This window comes from Muntiacus reevesi, chromosome 18, assembly GCF_963930625.1.
Source record: "Muntiacus reevesi chromosome 18, mMunRee1.1, whole genome shotgun sequence".
Lineage (NCBI taxonomy): Eukaryota > Metazoa > Chordata > Mammalia > Artiodactyla > Cervidae > Muntiacus > Muntiacus reevesi.
In genome coordinates this window covers 45901163-45922276 of record NC_089266.1, presented here as the reverse complement: position 1 = coordinate 45922276, position 21114 = coordinate 45901163, and the positions used below count along the sequence as shown (strand labels likewise).

At 41.9% G+C, this 21114-nt stretch overlaps 1 protein-coding gene across 1 annotated transcript; it reads right to left on the bottom strand.

The window, feature by feature from the left end:
* Nucleotides 1-18970: 18970 nt before the first annotated feature.
* LOC136149255 (C-C motif chemokine 2-like) lies at nt 18971-20850 on the bottom strand. Its single transcript, XM_065909379.1, has 3 exons — nt 20693-20850; nt 19838-19955; nt 18971-19500 (listed from the first exon to the last, which is right to left on the bottom strand). The coding sequence occupies exons 1-3, from the start codon at nt 20766-20768 to the stop codon at nt 19395-19397; spliced, it is 300 nt and encodes a 99-aa protein (XP_065765451.1). The 5' UTR covers nt 20769-20850; the 3' UTR covers nt 18971-19394.
* Between the last annotated feature and the right edge of the window lie 264 nt (nt 20851-21114).

The following is a 21114-nucleotide window of genomic DNA, read 5'->3' as shown; positions in this document are numbered from 1 at the left end:
TGTCTTTAACTTCATTTGAAACAATCTTGCTAGATTGCACTGTGACAGCTGTCACATCAGCATGAATTAAAAAATATTTATCAAAAGTGGTGAATTTTTGTGTAGCCATTTTAATATGGAAGTTGGAAGGAAAAAAACATTTTCAGCATATTATGCTTTATTATTTCAATAAAGAAAAGAACAACTAAAATGCACATAAAGGTTAGTTCAACATACAGAGGAAGCTACTGTTTAGTCACTAAATCATGTCTGACTCTTCTTGGTCCCATGGACTGCAGCATGCCAGACTACCTTGCCCTTCACCATCTCCTGGGGTTTGCTCAAGTTCATGTCCACTGAGTCAGTGATGCCATCCAGCCATCTCATCCTCTGTTGCCCCCTTCTCCTCCTGCCCTCAATCTTTCCCAGAATCAGGGTCTTTTCCAATGAGTTAGCTCTTCATTTCAGGTGGCCAAAATATTGGAGTTTCAGCTTCAGCATCAGTCCTTCCAATGAATATTCAGGACTGATTTTCTTTAGAATTTACTGGTTTGAATTCCTTGCTGTCCAAGGGACTCTCAAGAGTCTTCTCCAACACCACAATTGAAAAGCATCAGTTCTTCGGTGCTCAGCTTTCTTTCTGGTCCAGCTCTCACATCTATACATGGCTACTGGACTTTGACTATAGGGACCTTTGTTGGCAAAGTGATGCCTCTGCTTTTTAATATACTGTCTAGGTTTATCATAGCTTTCCTTCCAAGAAGCAAGCATCTTTTAATTTCATGGCTGCAGTCACTTGTCTGCAGTGATTCTGGAGCCCAAGAAAATAAAATCTGTCTCTGTTCCCACTTTTTCCCCGTCTATTTGTCATGAAGTGATGGGACCGGTTGCCATGATCTTAAGTTTTTGAATGTTGAGTTTTAAGCCAGCTTTTTCACTCTCCTCTTTCACCCTCATCAAGAAGCTCTTTAGTTCCTCTTTACTTCTTGCCTTTAGAGTGGTATCATCTGTGTATCTGTGGTTGTTGATATTTCTCCTGGCAAGTTTGTGATTCACCCAGTCTGGCATTTAGCATGCTGTACTCTGAATAGAAGATAGGTAAGCAGGGTGACTATATACAGCCTTGACGTACTCCTTTCCCAATTTCGAACCAGTCTGTGGTTCCATGTTCAGTTCTAACTGTTGCTTCTTGACCCACAAGTAGGTTTTTCAGGAGATGGATAAGGTGGTCTGGTATTTCCAGCTGTGACTGATTGATTGAACATGTCAAAATTTGTTTTTGAAGTTTCATGCTGGAGATTTTTTGCTGAACTATGCTCCATGATTGGGTATAACAGTTGAAGTTGATAGCGATCAAATCAAGACATTAATTGAGAACAAATGTTATACCATGTGGAAGATAGCTGATATACTCCAAATATCCAAATTAAGCACTGAAAATCATTTGCACTAGCTTAGCTTTGTTCATTGCTTTGATGTTTGGGTTCCACGTAAGTTCAGCAAAAAAAAAACAAAAACAAAAACCTTCTTGACTGTATTTCCAAGTGTGATTTTCTACTTAAACATTAAAAAACAAAATCTGTTTTTAAAGCAAATTGTCATGGGCAATGAAAAGTGGATACTGTAAAATAATGTGGAATGGAAGAGATCATGGGGCAACTAAAATGAACCACCAACAACCACACCAAAGGCCTGACTTCATCCAAAGAAGGTGATGTTCTGTACGTGGTGGGATTGGAAGGGAGTCCTCTGTTAAGAGCTCCTTCTAGAAAACCAGACGATTAATTACAATGAACTCCAATTAGACCAACAGAAGGCAGAACTAGATGAAAAGCGTTTGGAATTAGTCAACACAAAATGCATAATTTTCCATTGGGATAACGTAAGACCTTGTGTTTCTTTGATGATCAAGCAAAAACTGTTAATGGCGTGGCTGGAAAGTTCAGACACTGCAACTTCAGGTTTCCATTATTTAGGTCTTTACAAAATTCTCTTAATGGAAAAACTTTCAGTTCCTTGGAAGACTATAAAAGGCACCTGGAACAGTTCTTTGTTCAAAAAAAATAAATAGCTTTGGGAGGATGGGACTATGAAATTCCCTGGAAAAATGGCACAAAATAGTGGAGCAAAATGGTGAACATGTTGTTCAATAAAATTCTTGGTGAAAATGACAAGTGTGTATTTTATTTTTACTTAAAAACTGGAGGAACGCTTCGGCCAACTCAGTACATTTTTGTTCGTGGGGTCTCAAAAAGTTAGACATGAATGAGCAACTGAACAACAACAATACTTTGTCCAGTGACCCATGAACTAAAAAGACAAGCTATTTGCTCCTGATGCAATGTATTGTGTTTGCAGGGGACAGGCTTCTTGCCACCCACACCCTCTTTCATGGAGGGGAAGATGGCAGACACCAGTGGGTATTGTTCTGTAGCAATCCTTCAGTCCTTCAGGCAGAGGTTGGAGGGACTCATCAAGTCCCTGCCCTTGATGAGGCTTGATTCTGCAATCTGGAGAGTCTCCTTTGTCCCTTTGATCCTGGCTCCTGATTGCCCTTGTAAGGATGCTGCTTTTACGTTATTCCCCTTGGCCACCTTTGAAGTGGGTGTTATAGAGAGATATGATCTTCTAGGGGGCCCTGCAGCCTTTGATGACTGCTTGTTGCACTGTAGGGTTCGGAATTTGTTTTCATTTTGATCTGTCAGTGGCTTCTCTTTTTGTTTTTCCAGTCCACAATCATTCAGTCATGGCTTTTATGGTGATATAGTATAATTCTTTTGATAACTTAGTAGGCTGATACCTTCCCACTCAGTCAATTTCATATGCCAGTAACCACAGCCCATGTTTCTTTCTAGATAAACTTATTAAATGGTTTTCTGCTTTCCTCCCTCCATCTCTCTTTCTCTCTCTCTCTCCCTCCCTCTCTCCTTGATCTTAATGGGGCTTGAAATGGCAAGACTCCAGCTTCAATCTGATTTTTGCCCTAAGTCACTTCATCCAAGTAAGAATTTTTTTTTCTGATTTTTATTACTGAAATCCTTTTACTTTCCTCCCTTAAATTCCTTCTTTTAATGTTTGGGACTCGAAATAGATAGCTTTCCCAATAATCTCAGATCTAAGATTTGGGTACTTAATTATATTTCACTTAAAATCAGTCCATTCTTTCCTGAACTCATCCCTTTCTTGCAATACTTTAACAGGTGCAGACAAAAGCAACCAGTACATGACTAATGTATATTTTTCATACTCATTCTTAAAGCTACAACTTCAGCAGACAGGACCTCACAGTTTTGACTCTTTGTAACATGAACCTCCATCTTTTCAACACAAAATATTAGCTTCTTTACTGTTGAATATCTAATCAGTACCACACATTTTAGGTTTCTAAAGGCAAATCAGTGAGATAGAGGGGAGAGGAGCGTCCTGCAGTTTTCAGGGTACTGATGGATGTTTCCAAGGGTCTACATTTAAAACCCATTTTATTGAAGTAATTAATGGAGTTAATTTCATGTTACGTCAAATTACAATACCAACTCTTAAAAAGGGCATTACTTAAGAAAAAATATGATTCAAATAATTGTACAAAACTCACATTCCTTAGAATTATAATAAAATTATCTCAGGACACATCTTGGGAAGAATCAGTTCGGTTCAGTTTCTCAGTTGTGTCTGACTCTTTGCAAACCCATGAACTGCTGCATGCCAGGCTTCCCTGTCCATCATCAACTCCCAGAGCTTGTATAAACTCATGGCCATCAAGTTGGTGATGCCATCAAACCATCTCATCCTCTGTCATCGCCTTCTCCTCCTGCCTTCAATCTTTCCCAGAATCAGTGTTTTTCTAATGAGTCAGCTTTTTGCATCAGGTGGCCAAAGTATTGGAGCTTCAACTTTAGCATCAGTCCTTCCAATGATTATTCAGGACTGATTTCCTTTAGGATTGACTGGTTTGATCTCCTTGCAGTCCAAGAGACTCTCAGGAGTCTTCAACACAGCAGTACAAAAGCATCAATTCTTTGGTGTTCAGCTTTCTTTATGGTCCAACTTTCATATCCATTCATGACTACTGGAAAAACCATAACTTTGACTAGACTAGACTATTCTTTGGGGAAGAATAGGAACTATTAATCATTTCTCAGATGCCAGCTTGGCTTCAGTGCAGGCATGAGTACCAAAGCTTTGGAGTTTGAGTTTTCTTGTCCTGGCATCCTGGACCCACTTTGCTCGAGGTCAGCACAGGTCTCCTTGACCAGTTTGGCCTTGAAGCTGTGGGGGATAGGAGGGCACAGTTAGATGGAGAACCTTGAGTGTTCAGCCTGGGAGTGTCACTACCATATAGGAAACATGCCTGGTCTGATAGTCAGGGTGCTGGGGCCACCCCAGCGATAGAAGAGGAAGAATGGGGCCTCAGGAGAAGCAGCTGCTTTTGTTGGCCCAAGGGAAGCCACTGTGTCTCCTGCATGAAGGAACTGAAAGCTGAACCGAAGACTGGACAGGATCTGGGAGGAGGAAGTCCATTTATTTTCCTGAATTCTGTTTTCCCATGGGAAAATTTCTAGGATTGGGTTCAGATCAGATCAGAAACTCAGTCGTGTCCAACTCTTTGTGACCCCATGGACTGTAGCCTGCCAGCCCCCTCTGTCCATGGGATTCTCTAGGTAAGAATACTGGAGTGGGTAGCCATCCCCTTCTCCAGGGGATCTTCTTGAACCTGGGTCAAACCTGGGTCTTCTGCATTGCAGGTAGATTGTTTACTGTCTGAGCCACTAAGGAAGGATTGGGTTAGAGATGGTTTGAAGCATCTCCAACTCAGTCTGATAAGAATCCTGTTCACTGCACAGAAGAACTCAGGATCAAGGGCTGAGTGTGGGTGGTCATGGTCCACTCACATCACAGCTTCTCAGCGACACTGGCTGCTGGTAATTCTTCGGTAGGTCTCCAGCTTCTGGATAGAGATCTTCTTAGTGGTGAGTGTAGAGCAGTAGGCAGTTGAACAATTAATTCCTTTACAGTAAAACAACAAAAGAAAGGTGATTCAGGATGTGATCTTTCTGCTTATAAAGTATAGAAAATCATAGAAGGAGGAGTCAAAGAAAAGGGAAATTGCTCATCCTAAATCTAGTGACTCTGCCCTTTAAGATGTTCCTTAAACTCTTGGTTTCACTTGCATGGACTATAAAGTGGGAGAAAAACTGATGACAACTCTGGGCTGACATGCTTGGAGTAGCAAATAGAGCATTACAATTCTTTAGGGTCAGGGGCTCTCAGCTTTGGGTCGCCTATTAGACTCTAGCCAATCTCTGCTCCATCATGGATTTTCTTGATTCCCACTGCCTCTGCAGAGCTGTGTCTCTGAAGTTCAGATTCTGGTCTCCTCCACTGCCCTCCAACATATCTGGAAATATTCTGCACAATGACTGCTAGAGGCCCCCTCTTTGATATTTTGGTCCCCAAACACCAGCGAAAGGAACCATTGTAGTAACTGCCCTGAGATCATGTTTCCCAAGCTGGTGTGCGAATACAGAGTTCCAAAGAATAGCAAGGAGAGATAAGAAAGCCTTCCTCAATGATCAATGCAAGGAAATAGAGGAAAACAATAGAATGAGAAAGACTAGAGATCTCTTCAAGAAAACTAGAGATACCAAGGGGACATTTCAGGCAAATATTCATGGGCACAATAAAGGACAGAAATGGCATGGACCTAACAGAAGCAGAAGATATTAAGAAGAGGTGGCAAGAATACACAGAAGAAGTATACAGAAAAGATATTCATGACCCAAATAATCATGATGGTGTGATCACTCACCTAGAGCCAGATATCCTGGAATGTGAAGTCAAGTGGGCCTTAGGAAGCATCACTATGAACAAAGCTAGTGGAGGTGATGGAATTCCAGTTGAGCTATTTCATATTCTAAAAGATGATCCTGTGAAAGTGCTGCACTCCATATGCCAGCAAATTTGGAAAACTCAGCAGTGGCCACAAGACTGGAAAAAGTCAGTGTTCATTCTAATCCCAAAGAAAGGCAATGCCAAAGAATGTTCAAACTACAATACAGTTGCACTCATCTCACACGCTAGTAAAGTAGTGCTCAAAATTCTCCAAACTGGACTTTAACAGTATATGAACCATGAACTTCCAGATGTTCAAAGTGGATTTAGAAAAGGCAGAGGAACAAGAGATCAAATTGCCAATATCTGCTGGATTATGAAAATGCCAGAGAGTTCCAGAAAAACATCTATTTCTGCTTTATTGACTATACCAAAGCCTTTGACTGTGTGGATCACCACAAATTGTGGAAAATTCTTCAAGAGATGAGAGTACCAGACCACCTGATCTGCCTTTTGAGAAATCTGCATGCAGGTCAGGAAGCAACAGTCAGAACTGGACATGGAACAACAGACTGGTTCTAAATAGGGAAAGAAGTAAGTCAAGGCTATATATTGTCACCCTGCTTATTTAACTTACATGCAGAATACATCATGCGAAATGCCGGGCTGGATGAAGCACAAGCTGGAATCAAGATTGCTGGGAGAAATATCAATAATCTCAGATGTGCAGATGACACCACCCTGATGGCAGAAAGTGAAGAAGAACTAAAGAGCCTCTTGATGAAAGTAGAATGGGAGAGTGCAAAAGTTGGCTTAAAACTCAACATTCAGAAAACTAAGATCATGGCTTCTGGTCCAATCACTTTATGGCAAATAGATGGGGAAATGATGGAAACAGTGAGAGGCTTCATTTTGGGGGGCTTCAAAATCACTGCAGATGGTGACTGCAGTCATGAAGTGAAAAGACACTTGCTCCTTGGAAGAAAAGTTATGACCAACCTAGACAACATATTAAAAAGCAGAGACATTACTTTGCCAACAAAGATCTGTCTAGTCAAACCTATGGCTTTTCCAGTAGTCATGTATGGATGTGAGACTTGGACTAAAAAGAAAGCTGAGCACTGAAAAATTAATGCCTTTGCACTGTGGTGTTAGAGTGGACTCTTGAGAGTCCCTTGGACTGCAAGGAAATCAAACCAGTCCATCCTAAAGGAAATCAGTCCTGAATATTCATTGGAAGGACTGATGCTGAAGCTGAAACTCCAATACTTTGGCCATCTGGTGCGAAGAACTGACTCATTTGAAAAGACTCTGATGTTGGGAAAGATTGAAGGCAGGAAGAGAAGGGGATGACAGAGGATGAGATAGTTGGATGGCATCACAGACTCAATGGACATGAATTTGAGTAAACTCCGGAAGTTGGTGATGGAAAGGGAGGCCTGGCGTGCTGTGGTCCATGGGGTTGCAAAGAGCTGGACATGACTGAGCAACTGAACTGAATTGAACTGTACTGGGAGGAGCTGGATTTTATGTCCACAGCTGGAATTCTCACCCAGGCTCTGCCTAGGAGCAACTGTGCAATCAGGCTTGCTCCTTACCCATCTCAGACCTTTCCTGATCTTGTAAAATCAGTTGTTAAAGTGAGAGTGTGAGTTCCCTTCTGCTCTGATGGCTCATCATGACCCAGAGTGGGGTGATGTGCTTCAGAGGGAAGAAGAGGGGTGTTTGCATGGCTGAGCAAGCACCTGGATGCTGAAGGCAGCTGACACAGAAGGGCTCTGATGGAGGGTGAAGACTTGAGCTTTGCCGTGGCAGTTGCTGGTTTCTGAGTTGGTCTCAGCCTCTCTGTTCCTCTAGTGGCTCTGCATGTCGTTCACAGAGAACAGATAGGAATAAGGAATAAGTCAGTGGGTGAGAGGCCCTTATTTTTGGGAATGAATCACAAGATGGAGTGACAAATCTGCTGAGCCATCACCCTGTCCTGAGGAGGATGTTAAGATGTGAAAGAGAAAAGTGTGACTTGACACTGGCCTATTTTTATTCTCCGGTCAGGAGTGCTAGGGAAGGTGGGAGTTACGGCCAGTCAGACCACAAGATGTGACCTCTGGCTGAAATTAAAGCTTCTGCTTTTTGGAAATAAAACACTTTCTGTAGAAAAAGGAAGGAAATAGGGGTACCAAGGTCAAGGAGATGCACGGAATTTCCCCATTTTCCTTTTAGGCTCCCGGATGCAAGGGAAGTGAACATAGGCCACATGTGTAAATGCAAGGAGTGTAAAATAAGTTGCAGACATGTATTAAGACGACTGTTTCAGCTATTAACCTTACACTGCTGAGTATGATGTTCGCTCTGGGCATGTCATCTATGGCCTTTATTACGTTGAGGTATATTCCTTTAATATCCCATTTGTTGAGAGTTTTTATCATGAAAGGATTTTGTATTTCATCAAATGCATTTTCTACATCTATTGAGAGAATTGTATGATTTTTATCTTTCACTCTATTAACGTGGTACATCATATTTATTGATTTGTGTGTATTGAATCACCTTTACATGGTTAAATCCCACTTGATAGTGGTATAAAATCCTTTTAATGTGCTCTTGAATTCAGCTTGGGATATTTTATTGAGAATTTTTGCATCTATATTATCAGGAACATGGGCTTGTATTCTTTTTTTCTTGTAATATTTTTATCCAGCATTGATATCAAAGTAATGCTGGCCTCATAAAATTAGTTTTAGCATGTTTCTTCCTTTTTGGTTTTTTGGAAGAGTTTATGTAACATTGGCATTAATTTTTCCTTAAATGTTTGATTAAAAGCATCTGGGAAACCTTCTCGTCCTGGACCTGTCTTTGTTAGAAGATTTGATCGCTGACTCAATCTCCTTACTTATTATAGATTTTCTGTTTCTTCCTAATTTGTGTTTTTGTAGGTTGCATGTTTCTAGGAATTTACCCGTTACTTTATGTTATCTAATTTGTTGGTGTAAATTATTCATGTAGTCCCATGTAATCCTTTGCATTTCTGTAGTATTTATTGTAATGTTTTCTTTTTAATTTATGATTTTATTTGTTTGAGTCTTTTTTCCCTCTTTATCTTAGTTAGTGTAGCAAACTGTCAAGTTTTGATTATCTTAAAAAAAAAACGGCTCTTAGTTTTGTTGATCTTTTCTGTTGTTTTTCTGGACTCAATTTAATTTATTTCTGTTCTGATCTTTGTTATTTCCTTCTTGCTGCTAGTTTTAGGCCGAATTTGTTCCTCTTTTTTCTAGTTTCTTAAAGTGTACAGTTAAATTGTTTATTTGAGATCTTTTTTTTCTGGTGAAGGTATTAGTCACTATAAACTTTCCTCTTAGAATATTTTGCTGCATCTTATATGTTTTAGTTTCCGTTTTCACTTGTTTCAAGATATCTTTTGATTTTCCTTTTGATTCTTCATTTACCCATTGTTTAGGAGGGTTTGTTTGATTTTCATATTTGTGAATTTTCCACTTTTTCTCCTGTTATTTATTTATGGCTTTATACTATTGTGTTCAGAAAAGATACTTGCCATGATTTCAATTTTCTCACATTTATTGAGACTTATTTTTTTTTATCTATCATATAATCTACCTTGGAAGATGTTTTGTGTATGATTGAGAAGAATGTATATTCTGCTTCTGCTTTGCCTGTCAGGAGTATTTCATCTAAAGTATAGCTCAAGTCTAAAATTTTCTTATTGATCTTCTATGTGGATAACCTATTTATTGTTGAAAATGATGAATTTAAGTACCCTACTATTATTGTATTGTTGTCTATTTTTCCTTTTAGATCTACTAGTATTTGCTTAATATGAATATTTATTTGTTTCAATGGTAGGTGCACATGTACTTATAATTGTTATGCTCTCTTGATGAATTGACACCTGTGTCATCATACAATGACCTTCTTTGTCTCTTTCATTTTGGGGCTGAATGTCTATTTTGTCTTTACCCCTAGTGCCATCTGGGAGTGTATATATACACTCAGAAGTATAGCTACTTAGGTTCTTTCGGTTTCCACTTGCATGAAATATCTGTTTCCATCCCTTCACTTAGAGCCTGTATGTGTCCTTAAAACTGAAGTGAATTACTTGTAGGAAGCATATAGTCAGATCCTGTCTTTGTAATCCATTCAGTCACACTATGCTTTTTATGGAGAACTTAATCCATTCACATTGAGAGTAACAATTGGTAGGAAAAGACTTAAACTGCCATCTCATTGTTTCTTGATTATTTTGTAGTTGCCTGGTTCCTTTCTTCCTCTCTCATTGCTTTTGTGAACTGGTACTTTTTCAAAGTGGTGAGTTTTGATTACCTTCTCTTTATTTTTTATGTATCAGCTGTAGTTTTTTGCTTTGTGGTTACCTTGACGCTCACATAATACAAATTATAGATAGTCTATTTGCCCTGATAACAACTTTGATTGCATACCAAAACTCTACCTACTTCAGTTCAACCACTCAGTCATGTCTGATTCTTTTCAATCTCATGGACTGCAGCATGCCAGGCCTCCCTTTCCATCACCAACCCCCGGAGTTTACTCAAACCCATGTCCATTGAGTCTGTGATGCCATCCAACTATCTCATCCTCTGTCATCCCCTTCTCTTCCTGCCTTCAATCTTTCCCAACATCAGAGTCTTTTCAAATGAGTCAGTTCTTCGCACCAGATGGCCAAAGTATTGGAGTTTCAGCTTCAGCATCAGTCCTTCCAATGAATATTCAGGACTGATTTCCTTTAGGATGGACTGGTTTGATTTCCTTGCAGTCCAAGGGACTCTCAAGAGTCCACTCTAACACCACAGTGCAAAAGCATTAATTTTTCAGTGCTCAGCTTTCTTTTCAGTCCAAGTTTCACATCCATACATGACTACTGGAAAAGCCATAGGTTTGACTAGACAGATCTTTGTTGGCAAAGTAATGTCTCTGCTTTTTAATATGTTGTCTAGGTTGGTCATAACTTTTCTTCCAAGGAGCAAGTATCTTTTCACTTCATGACTGCAGTCACCATCTGCAGTGATTTTGGAGCCCCCAAAATAAAGTCTGTCACTGTTTCCACTGTTTCTCCATCTATTTGCCATAAAGTGATTGGACCAGAAGCCATGATCTTAGTTTTCTGAATGTTGAGTTTTAAGCCAACTTTTGCACTCTCCTCTTCTACTTTCATCAAGAGGCTCTTTAGTTCTTCTTCACTTTCTGTCATCAGGGTGGTGTCATCTGCACATCTGAGATTATTGATATATCTCCCAGCAATCTTGATCCCAGCTTGTGCTTCATCCAGCCTGGCATTTCGCATGATGTATTCTGCATGTAAGTTAAATAAGCAGGGTGGCAATATGTAGTCTTTATGTACTCCTTTCCCAATTTGGAACCAGTCTGTTGTTCCAAGTCTGGATTCTAACTGTTGCTTCCTGATCTGCATGCAGATTTCTCAGGAGGCAGGTCAGGTGGTTTGGTATTCCCATCTCCTTAAGAATTTTCCACAGTTTGTTGTGATCCAAACAATCAAAGGCTTTAGCATAGTCAATAAAGCAGAAATAGATATTTTTCTGGAACTCTCTTGCTTTTTCGATAATCCAACAGATGCTGGCAATTTGATCTCTGGTTCCTCTGCCTTTTCTAAATCCACTTTGAACATCTGGAAATTCATGGTTCATGTACTGTTAAAGTCTGGTTTGGAGAATTTTGAGCATTACTTTGCTATCATGTGAGATGAGTGCAACTGTATCATAGTTTGAACATTCTTTGGCATTACCTTTCTTTGGGATTAGAATGAACACTGACCTTTTCCAGTCCTGTGGCCACTGCTGAGTTTTCCAAATTTGCTGGCATATGGAGTGCAGCACTTTCACAGCATCATCTTTTAGGATTTGAAATAGCTCAACTGGAATTCCATCACCTCCACTAGCTTTGTTCATAGTGATGCTTCCTAAGGCCCACTTGACTTCACATTCCAGGATGTCTGGCTCTAGGTGAGTGATCACATCATTGTGATTATCTGCGTCATGAGTATCTTTTTTGTATACTTCTTCTGTGTATTCTTGCCACCTCTTCTTAATATCTTCTGCTTCTGTTAGGTCCCTACCATTTCTGTCCTTTATTGTGCCCATGAATATTTGCCTGAAATGTCCCCTTGGTATCTCTAGTTTTCTTGAAGGGATCTCTAGTCTTTCTCATTCTATTGTTTTCCTCTATTTCCTTGCATTGATCACTGAGGAAGGTTTTCTCATCTCTCCTTGCTATTCTTTGGAACTCTGCACTCAAAGGGGTATATCTTTTCTTTTCTCCTTTGCCTTTAGCCTCTCTTCTTTTTCTGAGCTATTTGTAAGTTTTCGTCAGACAACCATTTTGCCTTTTTACATTTCTTTTTCTTGAGGATGGTCTTGATTACTGCCTCCTGTACAATGTCATGAATCTCCATCCGTAGTTCTTCAGGTACTCTGCCTATCAGATTTTGAATCTATTTGAATCTACTTGTCACTTCCACTGCATAATCCTAAGGGATTTGATTTAGGTTGTACCTGAATGATCCAGTGATTTTCCCTACTTTCTTCAATTTAAGTCTGAATTTGGCAATAAGGAGTTCATGATCTGAGCTACAGTCAGCTCCTGGTCTTGTTTTTGCTGACTCTATACAGCTTCTCCATCTACTTACTTAACCTCTTTTTATATTTGTTATGTTACAATTAGCCTCTCTGTATGTTTTATAACCAATAACAAATTATTGTGGCTGTATTTATTTTTTAATACTTTTGTTCTTTAGCATTGGTATTAGAGTTAAGTGGTTAATACACAGAACTATAGTATTCTGAATTTGACTATATGCTTACCTTTACGGGTTGTATATTTTCATATAACTAATTAGTGTCTTTATTTCCATTTACAGAACTCCTTTCAGCCATTCTTCTAAGGCAGTTCTAGTGGTAGTAAATTCCTCCAGGTTTTGTTTATCTGGGGAAATCTTTCTCTTTCTTCATTTCTAAAGGACAACTTTTCCAGGTAGAGTGTTCTTGATTGGCAGTTTTGCTGTCCTTGTTGTTTAAGCACTTTGATGGTAACATCCCACTCTCCTGACTGTTAGTTTCTTCATGAGAAATCTACTGACAGTCTTATGGGTGTTGCTTTTTTAAAGTTGCAAGCTTCTTTTCTCTTGCTCCTTTCAAAATTCTCTCTTTGATTTTTGACAGTTTTATTAAAATATGTCTTGGAGAAGGTCTCTTTGAATTTGCTTGGGGACCTATGAACTTCATCAACTTGAATATCTAAATGTCTCTACAGATTTGGGAGGTTCTTAGCCACTATTTCTTTAAATAAACTTTCTTTCCCATTCCCCCATCTCTTCTCCTTCTAGGACTTCAGTAATTCACAGATTGTTTCTTTACGCTGTAGACCACAAAGTCACTCTTCAATCTTTTTCTTTTTCCTTCTCCTCTGATTGATAATTTCAAAGGTTCTGTCTTCTATTTTACAAATTCTTCTTCTCAGCCCATTCTGCTGTTGATGGAACCTATTGCCTTTTTCATTTCATTCACTGTATCTCCAGCACCATAATTTAAAAAAAAATAGTTTTCCTTTGTTAAACTTCTCATTTTGTGCATTTTTTGCCTAATTTTGTTGAATTGTCTTTCTTCACATTCTTGTAGTTCATTGAGATTTCTTACAAAGGCCACGTTAAATTCTCTTTTCAGGGAAATTATAGATCTCCATGTCTTTGGAGTCAGTTACTAGAAAATTATTGTGATCCTTTGACGCTGTCAAGTTCCTTGATTTTTCGTATTTCTTGAAGTCTTGTGTCACTTTCTTCAAAGTTGTTTTTTTTTTTTTTTTTTTAGAATATTTATTTATTTGGCTACATTAGGTCTTAGTTGCCACCCTCAGGATCTTTGCTCTTCCTTGCAGCATGCAGGATCTTTAGTTTCTGACCAGGGATTGTACCTACACCCCCCGTACTGTGAGTACAGAGTCTTAGCCACTGGATCACCAGAGAAGTCCCACTTTCTTTGAATCTGAAGACTCAGTCACTCTCTCAGGTCGTAACTGAGTGATTTCAGGAGAGAAATACTTTTCTATCGGCACTGCTAGGGATTTTGACGCTGTCTCAGAATTTCTAAATATATGGTTGCTCCATGCTTTAAGCTCCCTCTTGTGGCAGAATCCTTCAACTTGCTTGCCTCCTCTCAAGCCTGCAACACACCAGGCCAAGTGCTGACAGCCTGGCTTGCTTTCTCAAGGGCAGAACTAAAGCCAAGGTAGGTCTCTGCCTGGCGCGCAGATTCAGGCGGGTTTTCTGCGCGTGCTCACTAGGTGTCTGCCGAAGCTCACTCTAGTCATTTTCAGGAATCATCACTGGGAACCAGCCACAGGATGGGTATGGGTGTAGGTGAGACTCATGCGGTGATGCGGGCCACTTAGAGGGCTCTGCAGCTGAGATCTTTGGGGTCTGCAATGCAATTACTAGGATCCGCCTCCCTCTGATGCCTCCCCAAAATTCTTTTTTAAAAATATTTTTTGATGAGGACCGTTTTTTTAGTCTTTATTGAATTTTTGTTACAATGTTGCTTCTGCTCTAAGCTTTGCTTTTTTTTCTGGCCCAGAGACATGTGAGCTCTTAGCTCCCTGACCAGGGATCGAACTTGCACCCCCTGCGTTGCAAGGTGAAGTCGTAACTACTGAACCACCAGGGAAGTCCCTCCCCCAGAGTTCTACCTGCTGCTTTCCCAACCTCTTCTTAAACCCTGGTCATGCAGTTCAGGACTCAGTACTCTGTGTGGAGCGGGAAAGAAGTGGGTCTCCATAGCAGTGTCCACATAGCTGGGAAACTGGAGAAGATCACACTCCCGCTCCTCCCTCCCACCCCCCAGTCACCAACCTCCCAGGAGGAATAATCACACCAGCCAAGAAGGTTTCTCTTGGCGCTGAGCTGTGCCGCTTTGGGGGAAGGGTGATGCACGTCATGTGAAACTGGGCCTCCTACTGTCTCCAATGCATCCACACTTGAATATTTTGTTCCAACTGTGTGGTGTGCAAACCTGGACTTCGCCACTACAAACCTGGCTTCCACAAAGGCTCTCTCATCTATGGGTGATTGTCTAAGACACTGTTCTCCAAGGGCTTCCAAACCACAGATGAGGTGCCAATTCACCGGCTACCGCAGATCTCACAGTCAAGACCATGATCTGTGTGCTTTTGACCTAGCATGGGTGAATGGGTGGGCAGGACTCCTCCCAGGTCACTTGGCATATGGTGCTGGATCTCACAGCTCCAAAAAGGCACTTTTGTCCATGGCTGGGTGCAAAAGTCATTGACGGGGATATGTGAGCAAGGGACATCTTCTTTGGCCATCTTCCTGACTTCAGTCTTCTTTCCATTACTTTTAAAACTGCTTTTGTGGGCTACATAGTTGCTGGTGTACTATTTCATTTCCTTTTATCTTTTATTATATATTTTTGAGTTATTGTCTTAGTGGGCACAACAAAGATTGCTGTTATTACTGTCATCTGTAAGCACCTAGCTCAGGTTAACACCATCCTAATTTCAATACTGGTTTTCCCAGGTGCTCAGTGGTAAAGAACCCACCTGCCAAGGCAGTAGACACGAGCTTCATCCCCGGGTCGGGAAGATCCCCTCGGGAAGGACCTAGCAACCCACTCCAGTATTCTTGTCTGGGAAATCCCATGGACAGAAGAGTCTGGCGGGCTGCAGTTCATGAGGTCGCAAAAAAGTTGGACGTGACCTAGCAACTAAACAACAATTACAACAGTAGATGTGAACTTTGACATATAGCACTCCATCCTTACCCCTGCTTAAAGTTGCTATGAATGGAGGAAGCGGGGTCGGAAGCTAAGGGATGCAGAAAACCTCTAGAAGTTAGAAAAGGTGCTGCAACTGAAGATCCCAGCTGTGACAACTAAGACAGAGCTGCCTAATACCTAAGTAAAAATAAATAAGTATTAGAAGTTGGAAAAGGTGCGAAAGCCGATTGTCCCCTAGAGCCTCAGAAGGAAGCCCTCTAGAAGCCCTCCGGACCTACTTTAAATGTCTGATCTCCAGCACTGTAAGATAATGCATTTGTGTTGTTTTAAGGCATGAAGTTTATGTTAGTTTATTAAGTGGCGATAAGAAATATGTACAGATTTTGGTACCTGGAACCGGGGTGCTGCTAGGCAATCGTGTATGCTAAGTTGCTTCAGTCCTGTCCAATTCTTTGCAACACTATAGCCCACCAGGCTCCTCTGTCCAAGGGGATTCTCCAGGCAAGAATACTGGAGGGGGTTCATGTGCCCTCCAGGGGATCTTCCCGACTCAGGGATCAAACCCAAGTGTCTTACATCTGCGTTGGCAGGCAGGTTCTTTACCACTACGCCACCTGGGTAGCCAGGGGTGCTGCTAGAGCAAACACGGGACAATATAGCAGTGGCTTTAGAATGGGGCAGTGAGAAGAGGTTGGAAGAATTTTGAGAATGGTAAGAAAAGCCTAGGTTTCCTGGAACAGACTCCTGGCTGCTACAGGATATGAATTCACTACACTTGGCATTCCCTCCTAAAACAGGGCCTCTTGCCAGAGCTTTGTGCCCAGAGATTCATTGTGCAAGGAGCAAGGAATCCCATGCTTAGCTGGCACTGAAACAGATGGACCCAAGGTTTTCTGAAAGTGAATAGATATGCCTTGAAAAGGAAATGTGAACAGATTATTTTGGGAACTTGAGCACATGCATGGCCTCTCTCTTAGCCTCCCGTGGTTGCAGACCCTCCATTTCAAATCTGCCTGACATTAGAAGATCTGATGCCCTGTAAGCAAATGATGATGCCCCCTCTGTTTGCACTCACTCTGTTTTTGCCTCCTGGCATCCACTGGAAGTCGAGTGATCAAGGCTGAGGATTGGAGGAGGGAAGGAGGGGCAAGGGAGACTGTCGGACCTGGCACAAGGGTCAACGAGTGCCTTTAATAGCTGCCAATGAATTGTCTGTTGACTGATAGACTCACAGGGCACTTGGGGAGCATTCCTTGGGGCTTTGATGGAATCCCTCAGCCAGAATCAAGGTCTCCGGGACAAGCTCAGGAGTCGGAAAGCAGAATCCCCTCTTCCTTTTCCGCTCTAGGTGGTAGAAATGAAAGCTTTCCAAAAGACACACTACTTGATCTCAAAACCGAGGTTCTGCTGAGTTTCTATTTGTAACACATCATTGTTGTTTTGTTGTTTAGTCACTAAGTCGTGTCTGACTCTTGTGACCCCATGGACTGTAGCCCACCAGGCTCCTCTGTTCAGGGGATTCTCCAAGCAAGAGTACTGCAGTGGGTTGCCATTTCCTTCTCCAGGGGATCTTTCTGACCCAGGGATTGAACAAGCATCTCCTCCATTGGCAGGCAGATTCTTTACCACGGAGCCACTGGGGAAGCAGTCCACCATTATCCCCATTTTATTGATGGAGACTCAGAATATTCAACCTGCCCTAGGTGAGAGTCAGTGCCAGTTCTGGGATTAGGACCCCAGTGTCCTTCTGTCAGTCAATGGTCTCCCTGCTGCCAAAGGCACTGCCTGATCTAACTTGATACACCACCCATCTCCCCACCAGAGTGGCCTGGGAATCTGCAATTTCACCATGCAGAGTTTATTCAATAGGGCAAGATATCCACTTTCTTTAGTGGAGGAGCTGTCTGTGTCTATGTGGATCGAATGCCTCACAAGGAGATCAAATGCCATGCAAGAGAATAGACACCTTAGGTGGACACTCAGGAAAAAGAGGCTCATCCATCTAACTGGATGTTTGCAGGTTCCTGGAGTTGGGACTGGGACATAGTGGTGGGGAGCAATGCATTCTGGTTTCAGACAAGCTGTCCCCTTAAAATGTGGGTTATAGAAGGGACTTCCTCTTAAGCCACGGTCCTTCTGCTCCATCTAAAACACCCAGCCTTTCACTCTGCCCAGCTCATTCTTCCAGTGTTACCTCTTAGACTGCATATTCAGACATTTGCCATTTTCTGCCTGGACCACAGCAGTAACTTCTCTCTTGTCGCTACTTATCCAGGTCTGCATGAAGCCCATGAGGTACATTTACTGAAACTTATGTCTGAACCTCTGAGCATGTCCTTTCTCACTGGACCAATCATTCCCAACATCTCCTTTTAACCTACGAAGTTGGGTATTAACTTGCCACCTTGATATTTAAAACTCTCTTCTCAAGCTTTATTTCTCATCTTATCCATCACTTGAAAGGCATGGACCTCAATTCCCATCTAATTGTTTTTCTCCCTCTTTGATGGACACGTCAACATCACTTTTACCTCTAGGTATTTGCTCTCACTCTTTTCCTTTTCCTTTTTTTCTATTTCTTTTCACCCCACGTAGCTTGTGGGATTTTCATTTCCCCACCAGGGATTGAACCCAGGCCCTCAGCAGTGAGAGCATGGGCTCCTAATGCCTGAACCACTAGGGAATTCCCTCTCTTTTTCTTCATGATCTGGAAATTTCTCTAGAAAAGTCTCATTCAATCATCAAAGATAAGTTCAAGTCATGTCTTCCTTTATTTTAAAGATTTTTTGAAGTGGACCATTTTTAAAGTCTTTATTGAATTTGATACAACATTGTTTCTGTTTTTTTAATTTTTTTTTTTTTGGCCTTGAGGTGTGTGGGGTATTAGCTCCCCAACTAAGGATTGAACTTGCAGCCCGTGCATTGGATGGCAAAGTCTGAGTCATATCTACTTAATTAATCTTAGCAATGGTCATTTGCCAATGTCTCCAGTGTGTGTATCACTCCAAGTTGGAGGATTAATTGGGGAGGGGGGGCAGAAATTAAGGGAAAGTAACCGAGTTAGGGGGAAGTTGCAGTAGATTGTGAGAGAGGGTGAGGGCTGTGAAGACAACAGTGGTGCTGAGTAGGCTGCTGCTACACAGGGAACAAGAGTCACTGGGATTGGGGCAGATGATGCTGGCATGACAGTGATGAAATGCCTGATTGCGTCCTGCCTTAAAAATTCTTCTGTAGGAACTCACATGAGCTCACCTGGTGAAACAGACCACAGCCAGTTCACTTTCTTATTCTTCCCAAACATGAGCCTCAAACTTTGAAACCCTGCTCCTCCCCCATCAACCAAGATTATACTCATTTTTTAAGTTTCCTTCAAGAAAAGGCCAACAGTCAGGTTTTGTACAAAAATATATATGTGTATTTTTTCAATAGTTACATAATATATATTTCCACAATAGCAGTTTTAGCAATGACATAGAATGTAAAACCAAAAGTTCTTGCATTAATCATTCTTGTGAGGTCTCTTCCACCATCCCAGGGGTAGAATTGAGATTCACAGAGGAAAGCAATTTGCCCAAATCTCCATAAAAACAAACAAACAACCAAAAAGAAGACAAAAACAAAAAAACACTAGTAGTCATGGAAGATAAACTTAAAGCATCAATAACTTAAATAAGATTAACATTACTTAAGGCATCATGTTTCATATCAATAAAGTTCATACTCTTTAAAATTATAATAAGGTAATATCAGAGGGCAGTTAGGGAAAGCCAGAAGAACACAAAGTATCTTCAGATTCTTGGGTTGTGGAGTGAGTGCTCAAAGCTTCAGAGTTTGGTTTTTCTTGTTGAGACGGTTTATGGAGTCCTGGACCCATTTCTGCTTGGGGTCTGCACATATCTCCTTGCCCAGGATGGTCTTGAAACTGCAGAGGAGAGAGAGAGGGTAAGATTAGATGGAGTTCCATTGAAATCTCAGCCTACAAATGTAGCCCATTTGCCCCAAAGCTGCCATGGGAACTCAAGGAGGAAAGCAGGTGGAAGGAGGGAGCCCATGGCAGGTTGATCATATAGATGTCCCAGTTGAAACCATCCTGACTTCAGGCTAAAGAAACTGGGATGGCCAGAGGGAGTGTGATGTTGGGGGCACTTTTGAATATTGGATTAGATGATGTAACTCTCTGATGTCACGTTTGTGTGAACCTTGCCCCTTACACCCTGAGGAAGAACTGGACACCCGGAGGACTGGTGTCCTCAACTTACATCACAGCTTCTTTGGGACACTTGCTGCTGGTGGCTGTTCTGTAGCTCGTCAGCCTCTGTGTGGGGATCTTCTTACTGGTGAATGTATAGCAGCAGGTGACTTGGGAGTTAATTGCATCTGGAAATAGAACCACAAGGAAAAAACATTTTAGAATGGACTAGGTTCTTTCCGATCTCAATCAGAGCAGAAAAGAGGAGTAAAGAGAAGGCAAAATGGCATCAGGGGTGCAGGGAGAACCCTTTCAATCCTAATATTTCAGCTTGTGCTTCAAAGCTACGGTATCAGATGGACTCAGTTTCCTAAGCCCTAAAATGGGCATGTAGCACTGACAATGAACTGAAGGAAGGGAGCTTTGTTAAAACTAGATAATTTTGGTAAATTCTATTAGTAGGAGCAAATAATCCAAGTTATCAAAGTGAGCTAAGGGTCCTCTTTAGGTAAGAAGAAATGGGTGCTTGGTTGTGAGTTTCCCTGATACCCACAAAACTGAGTCTCTGGAGTCCAGATTTCGGATCTTCTCCTCTGGCCTCTGTAGTATCTGGATATACCCTGCCGGAGACCCCCTCTCCTTGTATCCCAGCCCCCACATGCTGCTGGAAGGAGCCAGGGCAGTAACTGCGCTGGGCTCAGGTTTCCAGAGCCGGAATCCTGGAAGGAGCGGGATTTGAGGTCCACAGCTGGAATTCTCATCCAGGCACCGTCCAAGAGAAGTTGTGTGATCAAGCTCACCCCTACGCCTCTCGGACTTTCCTGATCTTGTAGTTAAAGTGAGAATGCAGATACCCTTCTGCTCTGCTGGCCCATCGTGGCCCAGAGAGGGGGCGATGGGCTTCAGAGGGAAGAAGGAGGCTCACCTGGCTGAGCGAGCACCTCGGTGCTGAAGGCATCTACTGCGAGCAGCAGGCACAGGAGGGCGGCGGAGACCTTCATGTTGCAGCGAGAGGATTCAAGCTTCAGCGTGGGAGCTGTGGGTCTCTGGATTGGTCTCAGCCTCTCTGCTCCTCCAGTGGCTCTGCCTGCCTTTTATTGAACAACCAAGAGGGTGGAGTCCCTGAGAGAGTGAGGCTGGCCCCTGGCGGCATCCTCCTCAATGAATGACGAAGTGGAATCTTAAATGTGCTGAGCAAGTGAAGCAGCCAGGACATTTCCAGGAAGTAGGAGAGGCAAGCGGTGGGTCAGGACTGGGCAATTTTCCATTTGCAGCTGAGATCAAAAGAAAGGGGGAGGGGCAGGGTGCAGTTACATCCTGAGACCGCAGACGTAAACCAAATGGTTT